Source organism: Doryrhamphus excisus, chromosome 1, assembly GCF_030265055.1.
Source record: "Doryrhamphus excisus isolate RoL2022-K1 chromosome 1, RoL_Dexc_1.0, whole genome shotgun sequence".
Lineage (NCBI taxonomy): Eukaryota > Metazoa > Chordata > Actinopteri > Syngnathiformes > Syngnathidae > Doryrhamphus > Doryrhamphus excisus.
In genome coordinates this window covers 38339728-38354714 of record NC_080466.1, presented here as the reverse complement: position 1 = coordinate 38354714, position 14987 = coordinate 38339728, and the positions used below count along the sequence as shown (strand labels likewise).

Here is a 14987-nt window from a genome sequence, read left to right as displayed (position 1 = left end):
TTCCTCCCTATCTGTGTGGAAGTGGTAAGTTTTTGGCTATTAAAGTTCAAAGGAAATAACTTGAAGGCTACAGTTTAGGTCGCTAGCTCTCTCGTTTGCGAGTTAGCATGTGTAGAAAATTGGAACCAAAGCGAAGTTTTAAATTTTTTTTTGTTTTTAATAAATGTGTTTTTTTTTGTTTTCCTCCCTATCCGTGTGGAAGTGGTAAGTTTTTGGCTATTTAAGTTTAAAGGAAATAACTTGAAAGCTACCGTTTAGGTCGCTAGCTCTCTAGTTTGCGAGTTAGCATGTGTAGAAAATTGGAACCAAAGCAAAGTTTTTTACATTTTTTGTTTTTAATAATTTTTTTTTTTTTTTGAAAACCTGATGCGGCCCAGTCTCACCCAGACCCGAGCTCCAGTGGCCCCCCAAGTAAAAATTGAGTTTGAGACCCCTGCTTTATAGCCTTCATACTGACCTCCACCGCGTCCGCCACTGTATCCTGTGTGAGAACCCATCTGACGTCTCTCTCTCTTTGACAACAGTGCTCCAGCACATGTGCAGGAGGCTTTCAGCGGCGAGTCGTTGTGTGCCAGGATGAGAACGGCTACCCTGCCAACAGCTGTGAGGATCGCACCCGGCCCAGTGAGCAGCGATCCTGTGAGTCGGGGCCATGTCCGCAGTGGATCTATGGCAACTGGGGAGAGGTAAGGCAGACAGACACAGCTTTACTGGTGTTAAAAGGGCTAGTGGGAAAACCAAACTTTGGGATGCTTATGTTTGGATAATTACTTTGACTGTTTGTGAAGGTTGCATGAGAAAAAGGAACTGAAATCACCTGAAGCTCAATTTCACATTCTTTGTGCTTCCCACGGGATAGCGTTCTTTTTTTTTTTTTTTTTTAATGATTTTTAATGTGAACTGTCCTCCTGTTGTTCTCAGTGCACCAAGCCATGCGGAGGCGGGATAAAAACCAGGCTGGTTGTATGTCAACGTCCAAACGGTGAGCGTTTCAACGATCTGAGCTGCGAGATCCACGATAAGCCGCCGGATCGGGAGCAGTGCAATACTCAGCCGTGCCATTCTAGCCCCCACTGGAGTACAGACCCATGGAGCTCGGTACGCTCATAAAAAATATTCTTTTTTTTTTTAACCTCACATTTTGCCGCCTGTTGTGTTACTCAATCACAATCATTCCGAAAAAAGGGCTCTTTCTGTGGTGCTTTTTGTGTTGGAGCCACTTTGACTTTAACTCCCTTCCACTTCCTGCTACCCCCCCTGCACCGGTGCCAGCAACGTTTTCCTCGAGACGTTTGGAAAAATTCAATTTCTGTTGCACTTACACGGCAAAGATATGCTTTTTGCCAGAGAACGTACATCACCGCCAAATGCTTCAGTGACAGCTGTGACCGGAAGAGACGTCTTTTTTTTTTTCAAGTTACTCGGTTAAAAAAAAAAAAAAAAAAGTAGTTGGGCTGTGTTAGTGTTGAAATACATCAGGATCACCTTTGTATCACAATCAGAGTTAGTTTTGTAAAAAATATTGTTTTAAAAATATAATTTATTAAGATATTTTTTTCCTGTTCATCTTTTGTACATAGCATTAACTTTGAAAGTGATTTATTTTTGTTTTAGCTCTTTGTATTTGGACAATTGTTGTTCATGTGCAAATACTGATGAATGTTTTTTGTATATCAGGAATACACAGTACAATAATTTTTTTTTGTTTATTATCCAAAGAAAAGCCCGTATTCTGTCGGTTTGTGGTGCTACATTTTGACATTTGGATGTTCCGACCTGAGCATTTAAAGCACCAACTTACACGGGACTCCATTTTGGGCTGTGTACTATATATATACTTTTTTTTTTTTTTTACTAAATGCATATTTGAAATGGTTATTGTTTTATGAATTCAGTTTTGTCTTAAGGCACATTTGCTTTGCTAGATAAGATAAGCTTATGTCGACACTTTATTTTACAGGTGTGTACTTTATTTTGTCTTGCAATGAACCCCATTAGAGAACTCATGTAGTTTCTTTGCTCCTCGCTGGAACCTCCACACCGACCACGTTATGTTTTCATGTCAGGAAGTTCGACACACATTGGGCCTGATCTACTAAGATGCCGAATAATCAGTTAATTGCGTGAACAAATCAAAAATATGAACCTGCTATTAATGGGCATATATATATTATGGCTGATCTATGACTTTAATATTCATTCATTTTATACCGCTTATCGTGCTGGAGCCTATCCCAGCCGTCTTCAGGCAAGAGGCGGGATACACCCTGGACTGGTCGCCAGCCAATCACAGGGCACATATAGACAAACAACCATTCACACTCACATTCATACCTATGGACAATTTGGAGTTGCTAATTAAGCTAGCATGTTTTTTTTGGAATGTGGGAGGAAACCGGAGTACCCGGAAAAAAACCCACGCATGCACGGGGGAGAACATGCAAACGCCACACAGAAATGGCCGAGGGTGGAATTGAACTCAGGTCTCCTAGCTGTGAGGCCTGCATGCTAACCACTAGAGGACCGTGCAGACTTAAATATTAATATCAAAAAGAGTGGCTGTAAATGAAAAAAGCCATGGAATTGGAGGTTGAACTCTAGCAGAGATTCCACCAATAAGGTGCCTAGTGGCGTGCAGTGGCTCAAACTGCCTCCCAACTGGCTCTGTAAATTTAGTTTAAAATTTTAAAATGTTTTTTGAAAATGTAAATTTTTTTTAAATGTTTAAAATTGTAAACATTTTGAAATTTTCTTGCCATCAAACAAAATTTTTGCCGCCATAACGGGCCACCACAAGCCAAAGTGGAACCAAATGTCACAAACAATCCGCCTATTGGAATCCACTGGCATGAGCCAAGTTGCGCCAGTGATGCTAGGAGTCCGCGTAGTGGCTCGCTGTGGCGCCAAGTGGCGTGCAGTGGCTCAAACTGCCTCCCAACTGGCTCGTGGTGGCCTGTAATGGCCACTATGCGGCAATCACATAATCTTTGACGCGAACTGGCACCAACTGGCGCCGGCCCAGTGGACTCCTAGCATTATAATGCTAACTGTAACATTAGTGTTTAACAACCTATTAATATAATGAAGTTTACAATTTATTACATTATAATATTCATGTCACGGCACGGCGGTCTAGTGGTTAGAACGCAGACCTCACAGCTAGGAGACCAGGGTTCAATTCCACCCTCAGCACATCTCTGTGTGGAGTTTGCATGTTCTCCCCGTGCATGCGTGGGTTTTTTTCCGGGTACTCCGGTTTCCTCCCACATTCCAAAAACATGCTAGGTTAATTAGCGACTCCAAATTGTCCATAGGTATGAATGTGAGTGTGAATGGTTGTTTGTCTATATGTGCCCTGTGACTGGCTGGCCACCAGTCCAGGGTGTATCCCGCCTCATGCCCGAAGACAGCTGGGATAGGCTCCAGCACCCACCGCGACCCTTGTGAGGAAAAGCGGTAGAAAATGAATGAATGAATAATATTCATGTTGAAAACGTACTTATATAGCGTTACTTATATATATAGCGAAATCCACACTATTTTGCTAAGGGACGCACACCTCAACACTGCGATGGTGCTCCGGAATGATCCATACACGTCTTTTTTTTTTTTTTTTTTTTTTGTGACTCGCTTCAAATCAGTCCTTCCAGCAGCCCAAAATGGCATCTTTGGATAGACGCGATGTCTGTAATAGACGCACACATAAATAAATAAATCACATTACGGTTGCTGCATGATTACATTTGCATCTCCTAATAATAATAATAATCTGCATATAGTCTCCATTTTCATGACATCCAACACATGCTTTTAGTAGATCAGACCTATAGCGCCGTGATTCTATTCTAGCTAACGTGTCTTTATATAAGCAGGTAAACAACCCATTATATACGTATGTAGTATCTCCATAGGAAACACATGTGGAATAAAGTGTCTCATTGTGGTAATATACTGTATATAATATACTGTACATTATATTCCACCTATACAAAGGGTTTCGACCCAGATGTCCTTAGTATGACCAAAACAGTAAATGTGTAAAGTTCTCTGCTTCTAAGGTGCTCCATGAGTGTATGTATGTTAATGTTTATGATTTGTACAGTACATTTGTACAGTACATATATATATATATATATATACAGTATATGCTGTGCTCAACAATACCTCACTTGGAAACAAAACACAACTCAGCTTTGCCATTATTAAAGTATGATAGATATTCCGTAGATACTCCAATGGTGCTTTGGCCAAACAAGGGAGATTTACGATATTAAGTATCATAAATGTTTCCGACCTCTGGATTCAACATAGTGAAATTTGCTGTGTTATTGATTTGGTTGTCTTGAACGTCACTCAAACAACGGAGGATTTTAAATACAGTACATGATGTGTGACCACAGGGGGGGTTGATACCGTTTTTTTTGCATCCGGAGCTCTTAACTCTGAGCCAACCTCGTGCGTCTACCTCATTCTCTGTTTTACGATAACCGCCCCCCCCCACCCCACTCACCCCACTCGCACTCCCCCATGACAAATCTTTCTATCCATTGCACTGGAAGGGGGGTTTGGCTGGCAAAAAGTCACCTGACTTCTTGTAACCAGCCCCTTTAAAAATACCGATACGCCGCCTTTCCGAGTGCTTAACCATCTCTGAGAACTGATCCAGAATCAGTGGTTACGGGCCCACCCGGTTGAACTCCTCCATTGACCACACAGCTTATTTTAAGGGCCTGTTATCACAGCAGTGGCTGCATTTTATACTGCACATCATCTTCCTAATGAGTGTTGCATGTAATGATTCCCACGTGTGGCATTATTGCAGATGAGCAATGCGGTGGAAAGCTAACATGATATTAGCATGTGTCAGTTAAATATATACTAGATTTTTTTTTCCATATCTTGTTTTTTTTTTTTTGTCATTTTCCAAATCAACACAACAGGCTCTTGAAATAAGCATTTTGTTTGTCTCTTATCCAAAATGGCAGTATTAGTCTGTTTTTTTTATCATGTTTTTTTCTGTATATTTATGTAATTACATGTATTTATTGTGACTTTACATTATAATATTGTGTCAATATTTAATTTTTTTATGGATTTGCTGGATTTCTGTTCACTTCCACAAAAAGTTTATAATTAAAGTGAAGTAGAGGTCATGTTTGAGGCTTTTTTTTTTCATTATTTGAGCAATCATCGGGCGACACGGTGGTCGAGTGGTTAGCGCGCAGACCTCACAGCTAGGAGACCAGGGTTCAATTCCACCCTCCGCCATCTCTGTGTGGAGTTTGCATGTTCTCCCCGTGCATGCGTGGGTTTTCTCTGGCGACTCCAAATTGTCCATAGGTATGAATGTGAGTGTGAATGGTTGTTTGTCTATATGTGCCCTGTGATTGGCTGGGTGTACTCCGCCTCTCGCCCGAAGACAGCTGGGATAGGCTCCAGCACAAAATGTTTATTATTAAAGTGAAGTAGAGGTCATGTTTGAAGCTTTTTTTTTTTCATTATTTGAGCAATAATCGGGCGGCACGGTGGTCGAGTGGTTAGCGTGCAGACCTCACAGCTAGGAGACCAGGGTTCAATTCCACCCTCCGCCATCACTGTGTGGAGTTTGCATGTTCTCCCCGTGCATGCGTGGGTTTTCTCCGGGTACTCCGGTTTCCTCCCACATTCCAAAAACATGCTAGGTTAATTAGCGACTCCAAATTGTCCATAGGTATGAATGTGAGTGTGAATGGTTGTTTGTCTATATGTGCCCTGTGATTGGCTGGCGACCAGTCCATGGGTGTACCCTGCCTCTCGCCCGAAGACAGCTGGGATAGGCTCCAGCACTCCCGCGAAATGAATGAATGAATGAATGAATGAATGAGCAATTATCAGCACTGATATTTATATAAACACACCAAAACTAACATATAGAATCCGCCCATGTGTGTCTATATGACTAAATATTTGGGGTACGGCTTTGACCAGTTCAAAAGGAATGCCGGTCAAATACACCCCCGCCCCCCCAACAGTCTTATTGAATGGCGTGTTTTTCCTGAATGAAAATAGCACAAATCACTGAGCAATCTCTTTGTTGTTTTATGCGGTCAGGGCCTCCGCTGACCCCTCTGAGCAATCATTGTTTTACCGTCTGGGGGTGCGAGTTCAAAGCTCTTCCCATCAAGGTAAATCTGTGTCTCTATACCTCACAGCTCATTCTTTTTTTTTAATGCCTCTCTGGCATTTTCGGGATGCCTGGCGTTAATTTTTTGGAATTAACCCCCCCGCTTCGGTCTGGCCTAATGCGGCTTGATGACGATGTACAAAGTGACAGTGACTCGAATGGAGCGAGCCATCAGCGAGACAATGCAGTGGTGTATTGCTGGGGGGTCGAGGGTCACGTTTGATCCGGACTCGGGGGGCCCCTTTGCAGTTTTCCCCATCGGTATGGACAGATTCTGGGAAATTGGAGCTGTGATTAGTGGTAACGACATAACATTTTTTTTTTAATTCACACAAAAGAATAGCTGAAAGGCATTTTAAAATTAGCAAGACATGATTTGATGTGTGTACTTTGTAGTCGGTTCCAACATCCAGGTGGCATATGTGATGTACTATATCTGTGTGCCGCGCTGTATAATTACAGAGGAGCTAATAAACCCTGCATTAAGGGGGTTCATTTAGTGTTACAACACATGATGTTTCAATTTGACCCAGCGGCAGCGATTCCCAGGGTATTCTGCGCGAACTGGCACCAATTGGCACCGGCCCAGTGGACTCCTAGCATCATTGGTGCAACTTGGCTCGCGCCATTACATTCCAGTGCCTTTCCAATAGGTGTATTGTTTGTGACATTTGGTTCCACTTGGTGGACACTACTCTACTAATCGAAGATTTTAAACATTTTGAAATTTTCTTGCCGCCAAACTCAATATTTGCCACCGTTACGGGCCACTATGAGCCAGTTGGGTGGCAGTTCGAGCCACTGCAAGCCACTAGGCACCTTATTGGCGACACTAGACGCCACAGCAAATTGCATTGGCGCGAACTGGCAACAACTGGCGCCGGCCCAGTGGACTCCTAGCATCATTGGTACAACTTGGCTCGTGCCATTACATTCCAGTGCTTTCCAATAGGCGGATTGTTTGTGACATTTGGTTCCACTCGGTGGACACTTGCATCAAGCAATTGCCGCAACAAAGATTTTAAATATTTTGAAATTTTCTTGCCGCCAAACTCAATATTTGCCACCGTTACGGGCCACCACGAGCCAGTTGGGAGGCAGTTTGAGGCACTGCAAGCCACTAGGCACCTTATTGGCGACACTAGACGCCACAGCAAATTGCATTGACGTGAACTGGCACCAACTGGCGCCGGCCCAGTGGACTCCTAGCATCATTGGTGCAACTTGGCTCGCGCCATTGCATTCCAGTGGATTCCAATTCTGAGGGCAGCACAACAGCAAGGAAGCCCTTGTAGAATGTATATAAAACACTAGGAATGACCTACATTGCAACAACCTTTTATTATCAGTGTGGGATGTTTCTTCTGTGGTTATATTAGCGAGCATTATTAGACTCATCTTTTTATTGGGTGTATTCATTTTGCAGCCTATGTAAATAAAACAGTAATATATTTATTGATGAATGAGGTGAAAGGTGACAGGGTCCTCCTGTCTCTTTCTGCACGGGACAGCATTGCATGCTGGGCCGCGTCCCCATTCAACTCTGAGCCTGTCGCTTCCCATCCATCCCCAAATACAACGCCCCCCTGTGATTTTTCTGAGCTCAGGCCAGCCCTTCTCCACACCCCCTTTTCCCGCCCCCACTGTAACACAGCTCGGTGTGTGTGTGTGTGTGTGTGTCTGTCAAAACGAGTTAGCTTTTCAGTAAGTGGTTGAACCCGGAAGTGAAACAAAATGCCGCCGGGGTGATCTGGCGGATGTTATCGCTTGGTTTTCAGGTCTGCATAATATTACAATGCAGTGTTCCAGGTTTCCATATTGTTGTTTTATATTGTTGTTTTATATTCACACTGCACAGCAAATTCTCCCCCAATAAAGTACATTTTAGTACATTTTATTCTGTTTTTTTTCAGTATTGTTATGAATTTACATTCATGTCTTCTCCTTGATATTTTGCAGTGCTCAGCTTCCTGTGGAAGAGGCTTCAAGTCCCGTAAGGTGTACTGTCTAACCAGCTCGGGACACTCGCTTGATGATGACGACTGCCAGCACTTGACCCCCAAACCCAGCAAGCAAACACGCTGCCGAGGTGGCCGATGTCCCAAATGGAAGACTGGCAGCTGGGAGGAGGTAGGCGACTTAACGCGACTATCAAAGATGATGCAAGATCGCCTTTCAGCACATTATGTTGGGTAACGTGGGAGGAAATTGGACCTCTGCATGGAAATAACATGTAATAATAAAGGTAATATGATAGTAATATCATAGTTGGGAAAAGACAGCAGGCTGTCTTACGGCATGTCGCCATGTTGCCGTTATTCGGCGCCACAGCGAGCCACTACACGCCAATCACATAATCTTTGGCACAAACTGGCTCCAACTGGCGCCGTCCCAATGGACTCCTAGCATCATTGGTGCAACTTGGCTCGCGCCATTACATTCCAGTGCATTCCAATAGGCGGATTGTTTGCGACATTTGGTTCCACACTACTCTGCTAATTTTAAACATTTTGACATTTCCTTGCTGTCAAACTCAATATTTGCCACCGTTACGGGCCACCACAAGCCAGTTGGGAGGCAGTTTGAGCCACTGCACGCCACTAGGCACCTTATTGGCGCCACTAGACGCCACAGCAAACTGCATTGACGTGAACTGGCTCCAACTAACGCCGGCCCAGTGGACTCCTGGCATCATTGGTGCAACTTGGCTCGAGCCATTACATTCCAGTGCCTTCCAATAGGTGTATTGTTTGTGACATTTGGTTCCACTTAGTGGACACTACTCTATTAATCGAAGATTTTAAAAATTTAGAAATTTTCTTGCCGCCAAACTCAATATTTGCCACCGTTACGGGCCACCACGAGCCAGTTGGGAGGCAGTTTGAGCCACTGGAAGCCACTAGGCACCTTATTGGCAACACTAGATGCCACAGCAAATTGCATTGCCGTGAACTGGCTCCAACTGGGGCCGGCCCAGTTGACTCTTAGCATTATTGGTGCAACTTGGCTCACGCCATTACATTCCAGTGGATTCCAATAGGTGTATTGTTTGTGACATTTGGTTCCACTTAGTGGAAACTACTCTACTAATCAAAAATTTTAAACATTTTTAAATTTTCTTGCCGCCAAAAACTCAATATTTGCCACTGTTACGGGCCACCACGAGCCAGTTGGGAGGCAGTTCGAGCCACTGCAAGCCACTAGGCATCTTATTGGCGACACTAGACGCCACAGCAAATTGCATTGGCGCAAACTGGCACCAACTGGGGCCGGCCCAGTTGACTCTTAGCATTATTGGTGCAACTTGGCTCGCGCCATTACATTCCAGTGGATTCCAATAGGCGGATTGTTTGTGACATTTGGTTCGGTGGACACTTGCATCAAGCAATTGCCGCAACAAAGATTGTAAACAGTTTGATATTTTCTTGCCGCCATATTCAATATTTGCCGCCGTTACGGGCCACCACGAGCCATTTGGGAGGCAGTTTGAGCCACTGCACGCCACTAGGCACCTTATTGGCGACGCTAAGCACCACAGCAAATTGCATTGTCGCGAACTGGCACCGGCCCAGTTGACTCTTAGCATTATATTTGTGGTCTTGAGGTATACACTGTACACGCGAACCAACTGCTAGTACGTCCGTAGAGCACTTCCAGCGCTTCCGACACATTTTCTTGGAATATCTGCATGCTTTTTGCTGTCTTTGGTCGTCTTTTGTTCATGGCGGAGTGCTTTGCAGACACACTGGCTGGTAGAGTATAGTGGCATCGTGCTTCAAAAATACATTTTAGAAGCTTTTTGTGGAATTTTATATGGTAAAAATAAGAGAGTGGTACTTTTTTGGACATTTTGGACGCAATCACTGATGATGTCAATGTGGCGACTCTGATCATCTTGTATTCAGGGTCGACTTAGTCCACTCTGTCTCTCACAGACTCTCCCACTTAACACCTCACAAGACGCTTTTTTTAACTCGTTAGCTTGAAATGAAAAGCACATGCGACAGATGTAACACGCCTACGTCACCAACCTCGACTTTACTATACGTTACTTTAAACGCGTGTCGGCCGTCTTCTCTTCCCATTACCGTTATCCATCTTTCTACCTCTCACTTGCGTGTTGTCTTATTTTCCGACCCCCCCCCCCCACCGGACAAAAGGAGTCCAGGCACTATAGGACACATCTGCACCTCATACATCAGAGAGGATGTGCTTCTTTGCAGAACAGCTGCAGAGCAGGAACCAGGCCAGGAGGAAATGATACTCCATCGTCCCCGCAGCATGATAACACATGGGGGAACAGACGTCTTGGTTCAACAGCTGAAATGTCACACAAGATAATACAAAGTGAAATAGTATACGTTTATTGTGCTTGTATCACATCGCAGTGACTAATGAAGACAACATATCGCAGCGCACATCCATTAACATACACAGAAACATGGCGGTATTGGACAATGTAATGTCTAACTTCCTTTACCAAATGCAACCCACTATATTATACTATATATACTATATATATATATACTATATTAGTATATTCATAAAACATATCATGAAGTTACAATATTGTCATTAAATGGTACCTGTGCTCCCTTCAGTGCTCAGCCTCCTGCGGTGATGGCATCCAGCGACGGGAAGTCATCTGCCAGACTGGAGCCAAAAGGAGCCCCCTGGAGACCGACTGCCCGGACCGCTCCCGTCCGCCATCCAGTCAGAGCTGCCGTGTCGCTGAGTGTCCCACTCGGTATCGATGGCGAGAGGGAGACTGGCAGGCGGTAGGTTGAGGTGTAGCTGTGGGTGGAAATATGTTTAGAGTTGCCTGCTGAGGAAATCATTCTCATCATTTTTTTTGTTTTTGCGGTTCTGAGTTGAAACTGCCAGTTCAGGCAGGACAGATGGGGATGAGGAAGAGGAGGAGGGGGGGCTGATCCTTGCTTCATGCACTGATTGGAATCAGATGATCAAACTTTACTCTTTACTCTCTTTAGGAATTATATTATTTAGTCACCTAATCGGTAGAGTCGCTCTGAACGACTTTGAACACCGTCGGTGGTGAGACGTTGAGAAGTATTGGTTCCAAGTATTGGATGACTTGAGAAAATGAAAGTTAAGCTTGTGTAAAAGTGAAATGTGTAAGTGGGTGCAATGCACCTATTGTGTATGTTTTTATCACTTTGATTGTGCTATGTGAGTGTTTCATTCATTCATTTTCTACCGCTTATACTCACAAGGGTCGCGGGGGTGCTGGAACCTATCCCAGCTCTCTTCCGGCGAGAGGCGAGGGTACACCCTGAACTGGTCGCCAGCCAATCACAGGGCACATATAGACAAACAACCATTCACACTCACATTCATACCTATGGACAATTTGGAGTGGCCAATTAACCTAGCATGTTTTTGGAATGTGGGAGGAAACCGGAATACCCGGAGAACATGCAAACTCCACACAGAGATGGCCGAGGGTGGAATTGAACTGTGAGGCCTGCACACTAGCCACTCATCCACCGTGCAGTCCGTGTCAAGAAGTTATTAGACTGAAAATGCACTGAGCTATTACAGGTTTAATAATCATAACTAATACCAAGTTTCGGCTGCATGGCGGACAAGTGGTTAGCGCGCAGGCCTCACAGCTAGGAGACCCAAGTTCAATTCCACCCTCAGCCATCTTTGTGTGGAGTTTGCATGTTCTCCTCGTGCATGCGTGGGTTTTCTCCGGGTACTCCGGTTTCCTCCCACATTCCAAAAACATGCTAGGTTAATTGGCGACTCCAAATTGTCCATAGGTATGAATGTGAGTGTGAATGGTTGTTTGTCTATATGTGCCCTGTGATTGGCTGGGCACCAGCCTATCACAGCTATGGTAGCTGTTCTGGTAAAAGAAGACATACATATCTATGTTGAATCTTGTTAGATGTGAATGCAGGCTACAGGTTTTGTTTATTAATCACAAGTGGTAGCTCCAGCAGTTAAATCTTCACTGTTCTCAAGTGGTTTTCAGTCTGGGTCCCCTAAGCAATCTTTTCTAAAAGGAAAGGATAACAATTCATTTTTTTTCCTTCTTACTTATCCTCTAGTCTATTGTCAGATTTACCAAAATACCCAGAGGGTACGTGTTGTGAAGGGTAGACTCACTCCCATTCCTCAGTTCAGCTGCACAGCTCAATAACAGTTCCAGGTATTTCACTTGTTTGACATGAGTCCTGCGTACGAAGTATGATGAAGTCCAGCTGGAGTCGGCTGCAGTTGTATGTGACGCAAATAGGAACTTCCCTCAGCCTCTTATATAATGTGGCATAACCGCGACAATGGACATCCAGTCTTGTCTGCTATGTCACACAATATAAACTAGATTTCTATCATGCATGTTCTATGGAACCGTCCATCGGAGGAATGAAGAGTAAGCAGTAACAGGAGTTAGAAGTTATGTAATCTTACTGCATATCTTCTGTTTAAGTTCTTTTCCTCTCGCTCTTATCTTCTATTTAGACAATCTTAATGCTAATTCCATGTTGTAACAGTACAGCACCATTATCATACTTGCCTTTGCATGGCGACGATACTCTAAAGCAGGGGTCTCAAACACGCGGCCCGCGGGCCAAATGTGGCCCGCAGGACACTAGTTTGAGGCCCCCGCCTTGATATGAAAGTTTAATGTTAGTGCGGCCCGCGCAAGTTTGATATGGATGCTGTATGGTATCATGTACCCAGAAAAAATTATTACGTTTGATTAATGTTCATGTTAAAGGTTAAATAACTTGTTAATAGTTATCCTCCCTAACCGTGTGGAAGTGGTAAGTTTTTGGCTATTTAAGTTTAAAGGAAATAACTTGAAGGCTACCGTTTAGGTCGCTAGCGCTCTAGTTTGCGAGTTAGCATGTGTCTCAAGACCCTGCAGTTGCGCAATATGTTGTAAATAAAAAGAGTATAAATGTGACTATAGTCGTGTTTTGTCATGTCTACAGGGCTCTAATAATGCTTTGTTCATTTTAATCTGAAAAAAAATAATTTGTCTACCCACCAACTATATGTGGTTTCTTAAGTTTTTTATTATTTGCCGTTTTATTATTATTATTATTATATTTATTTATTTATTACTGATTGATTGATTTTCTTTATTCTTGATTTGTTTATTTATTTTTCATCGCATTTTGTGTAGAAAAATAAAAAGTAAGATATTTGAGAACAGTGGAATGTTTTATCAGAGCTTTTCTTGTAGAAAATTGGAACCAAAGCAAAGTTTTTTAATTTTTTTGTTTTTAATAAATGCGGTTTTTTTTTGTGTTTTTTGGAAAACCTGATACGGCCCAGTCTCACCCAGACCCGAGCTCCAGTGGCCCCCAAATAAATTTTATTTGAGACCCCTGCTCTAAAGTACTTTAAACAGCCATGTATTTGGTGCTATCATCATATTATTTGGCTTGTTTGTAAAGGCCGACTGTGTTTCTTGTCTCCACTGCAGTGCAGTAAATCATGCGCATCGGGCCACAGAAGACGTGCTTTACAATGTGTGGATGACCGCCAGCAAGAAGTCCATGAAATGTACTGTGTGAACCAAATCAGACCACCCGACATAGAAAGCTGCAATACCCACGCCTGTGAATTCATCTGGATCACAGGGGAATGGACCGAGGTGTGCCTTGCGGCCGATATCTTCAAAAGAAGAAGCCGTATATAAGTCGTCTTTGAATTCAGCCATTCAGAAAGGATACAAATCACAAATTTTTCATGATCACGGGATTGTTGATTTATTCTCCCTCCCAGTGCTCAGCCAGCTGTGGACAGGGCTACCGCCAGCGTCTGATCTCCTGCAGCGAGGTGCATGTGGAGAATGACAACTATGAGTATGGTCATCAGTCTATGTCCAACTGTCCAGGGACCCCCCCTGAGAAGTATATGCCTTGTAATCTGGAACCATGCCCGCCTCTGCAGGAGTGGAGGGTTGGAACCTGGGGACCGGTGAGTCAAGTCTCTTCTTTATTTGGTATTTTTTAATTCATTTTTTTTGGCGGCACGGTGTTCGAGTGGTTAGAGCGCAGACCTCACAGCTAGGAGACCAGGGTTCAATTCCACTCTCGGCCATGCGTGGGTTTTCTCCGGGTACTCCAGTTTCCTCCCACATTCCAAAAACATGCTAGGTTAATTGGTGACTCCAAATTGTCCATAGGCATGAATGTGAGTGTGAATGGTTGTTTGTCTATATGTGCCCTGTGATTGGCTGGCGACCAGTCCAGGGTGTACCCCGCCTCTCGCCCGAAGACAGCTGGGATCGGCTCCAGAACCCCCCGCGACCCTCGTGAGGAAAAAGCGGTAGAAAATGAATGAATGAATAATTCATTTTTGGGGTCTCACTTTTCAATAAGGTACACAAAAATGAGTAGTGGTGATGGTTTGGTACACTAGGTTAGTCTTACAGATTTTTTAAAATTTGGTTGAATTTTTTGGGTGTCTTGTTTTAGAGATCCAACTTAATCCAGGTGAAAAAAATTTGAGAAAAACTCTAAAAAAAAAAAAAAAAAACTTTTACCCCCCACTGTCACAGTTCTCTGCTTCCTTTCCACCAGTGTTCAGTGAGCTGTGGAGATGGAGTGATGGAAAGAATAGTGCAGTGTGTGACAGCAAATGGCCAGCAACGCAATAGATGCTCACTGGATGTCATGCCCGAAGCAAGAAAAGTCTGCAGAAGCCAAAGCTGTACGTTTTTTTTGTGTGCAAACGTCGACCAATACACTTTATAAGTTGAATTAATTCATATATTATGCTGTAAATGCAACTCTATATTGCAATAACTGTATGCATTATGCAATCACAAATGATATATTAT

General features: G+C 43.5%; 1 protein-coding gene and 1 long non-coding RNA gene across 4 annotated transcripts in view; one reads left to right on the top strand and one right to left on the bottom strand.

Annotated features, from left to right (window-relative positions):
• The window catches only part of LOC131131656 (A disintegrin and metalloproteinase with thrombospondin motifs 9-like), a 73579-nt gene that overhangs the window by 51803 nt on the left and 6789 nt on the right, over positions 1 to 14987 (top strand). For all 3 annotated transcript variants that reach the window (XM_058076548.1, XM_058076544.1, XM_058076557.1), the window contains 7 exons: positions 525 to 686; positions 922 to 1098; positions 8123 to 8293; positions 10765 to 10941; positions 13626 to 13796; positions 13928 to 14122; positions 14728 to 14857. In XM_058076548.1, the coding sequence (XP_057932531.1) occupies positions 525 to 686; positions 922 to 1098; positions 8123 to 8293; positions 10765 to 10941; positions 13626 to 13796; positions 13928 to 14122; positions 14728 to 14857 (1183 nt within the window). The remainder of the gene's footprint in view (positions 1 to 524; positions 687 to 921; positions 1099 to 8122; positions 8294 to 10764; positions 10942 to 13625; positions 13797 to 13927; positions 14123 to 14727; positions 14858 to 14987) is intronic.
• The window catches only part of LOC131131666 (uncharacterized), a 30203-nt gene that overhangs the window by 10520 nt on the left and 4696 nt on the right, over positions 1 to 14987 (bottom strand). Inside the window, exons 5-7 of the long non-coding RNA XR_009130226.1 lie at positions 10750 to 10957; positions 10361 to 10483; positions 458 to 676 (exon numbers count right to left, since the gene is read on the bottom strand). This is a non-coding gene — a long non-coding RNA (uncharacterized LOC131131666). The remainder of the gene's footprint in view (positions 1 to 457; positions 677 to 10360; positions 10484 to 10749; positions 10958 to 14987) is intronic.